Source organism: Mastomys coucha, unplaced genomic scaffold (assembly GCF_008632895.1).
Source record: "Mastomys coucha isolate ucsf_1 unplaced genomic scaffold, UCSF_Mcou_1 pScaffold5, whole genome shotgun sequence".
Taxonomy (NCBI): domain Eukaryota; kingdom Metazoa; phylum Chordata; class Mammalia; order Rodentia; family Muridae; genus Mastomys; species Mastomys coucha.
Genome location: NW_022196911.1, coordinates 17,899,721 through 17,901,512, shown reverse-complemented (window position 1 = coordinate 17,901,512; position 1,792 = coordinate 17,899,721). Strand labels below are relative to the sequence as shown.

Below are 1,792 nucleotides of genomic sequence, written 5' to 3'. Positions count from 1 at the left end.
GGCCTCTCCACACACACTGGATCAGTATAAGTCTCACACCCTCTCAGAAAGTCAACTCTTGAGTTTTTATTTATCTTTTCTTCCAAGCAAAGAGAAAAAAATAAACCAAACAATAACAACAAAAAACAAACAATAACACCAGGAAATTCTTTAAAGTAGAGCATTCTCATTAACATATGAATTATCATGTTGCCTCCCTTCAAGACTCAGTCAAACATGGTCTTCACACCAAAAATCCCAACTGTTATTTGAGGCTGTGATGAGAACTGCACATTCAAGGCCTGACTCAGATACAGGAAAATTTCCAATTTGATAATTTACTGGGATCACGTCTACACAATAAAAAGTAAAGGGGGGGCTGAAAAGATTACATAGAAAATGAGAGGATTGGCTGTTCCCACTGCAGATCTCAGTTCAGTTCCCAGCACTGTAGTGTAGGCTTACATATGTTATTTCAATGCCAGGAGATCCAATGGTCTTTGCGGTCTTTCTCATACACCAAGAAAGCATGTGGCAAATAGACAAACATTTGTGAAAAATACCCATACATAGGAAGAAATCAAAAAGTAAATTGAATGCTGGGAATGTAGTTCAACATTAGAACATCAGCCAAGAGTCCTTTAGTAGTAAGGGACCAGGAGTGTGAATAAGTGGTAGACCACCTGCCTAGGATCCCCTAGTGAGAGGCATGATAAGAAGCACAGCATCTAAGTATCATATGAGAAATATTAAATTCAGGTGAGGATGGAGGCAAGAAGAGGAAAAAACAAAATGAAGGTGATAAGCTTCATTTCATTAAACAGACTTGTTTCTGTGACAAGAACTCTCAGCCCAATCTTAGGATCTATACAAGTTCTTTATTTTTATTCCCACCTCATTGACTTGGATCTTTGGCTTTGCACCAAATTTCCACCTTCATGGATGTGGACTCCAGAGAGTCAAACACAAAGTTCTCAGTTTTTATCCTGATATATCACTGACACAATACCAATTAAACCCTCTTCTTTCTTCTGAAATCACATTACTCTTATGCTTTAAATTGAAAAAGATACATACAACATTATCTTCATTACCTCTATAGCTTAATGGATAGACATATAAAAATCACAAGAATCAGACTCCTCCACTTGAAATTTTTAAAGTGTCTTCAATTCAGTTCTGCACAAGTCCAAGGCAAGCACTTATACACTGACCCATTTCTCCATACTTTCAAGTGTTTCTGTTCTCCACATATTCTAAGTCAAGAACTCAGCAGCCATCTGGTGAAAGTCAATATGATACTACACATCTCTTCACAGGATTTTAGGAAGTGCCCACCATATATAACAGCCATTCAAAATATAAGTTTTCAGTTGCTGGAACACAACTTACCACCAGCTGATGCTTCCTTCATACACTTAAGTCTTATGGACCTGTGGTGTAACTGAAGTACTTGTCTCTTGGTATAGACTTACGGAAACTCTTAGAGGAACAAGAAAGCTGAAACCAATCTTGTTGTAGAAACTTAGGTTTCCTAAGATTCCCATAAGCCATGCAAATGTGATGCTCTTGGAGTTATTATTTTTTCTATTTTTTATATAAGGAAGTTTTTCTTCCAGTTGTGTGTTTTATGACACACATGCCTAGTGTCCTCAAAGGCCAGAATATAGCACTGAATCCCTAGAACTAGAGTTACAGGTAGTTGTGAGACACAATGTGGGTGCTGGAAATTGAACCTAGATCTTCTAGAAGAAGAACCAGTGTTCATAAATTCTAAATCATCTCTCCAGGCCAAGTGGAGTTCTTAGAAATA

The 1,792-nt window shown here is 37.5% G+C and overlaps 1 protein-coding gene across 1 annotated transcript in view; it reads right to left on the bottom strand.

Annotated features, from left to right (window-relative positions):
- Positions 1-1,755, bottom strand: part of LOC116077568 (formyl peptide receptor 2-like) — a 12,307-nt gene extending 10,552 nt beyond the window's left edge. The window contains exon 1 of the mRNA XM_031352198.1: positions 1,372-1,755. Within this exon, the coding sequence (XP_031208058.1) occupies positions 1,372-1,393 (22 nt within the window). The 5' untranslated portion in view covers positions 1,394-1,755. The remainder of the gene's footprint in view (positions 1-1,371) is intronic.
- Positions 1,756-1,792: the final 37 nt, after the last annotated feature.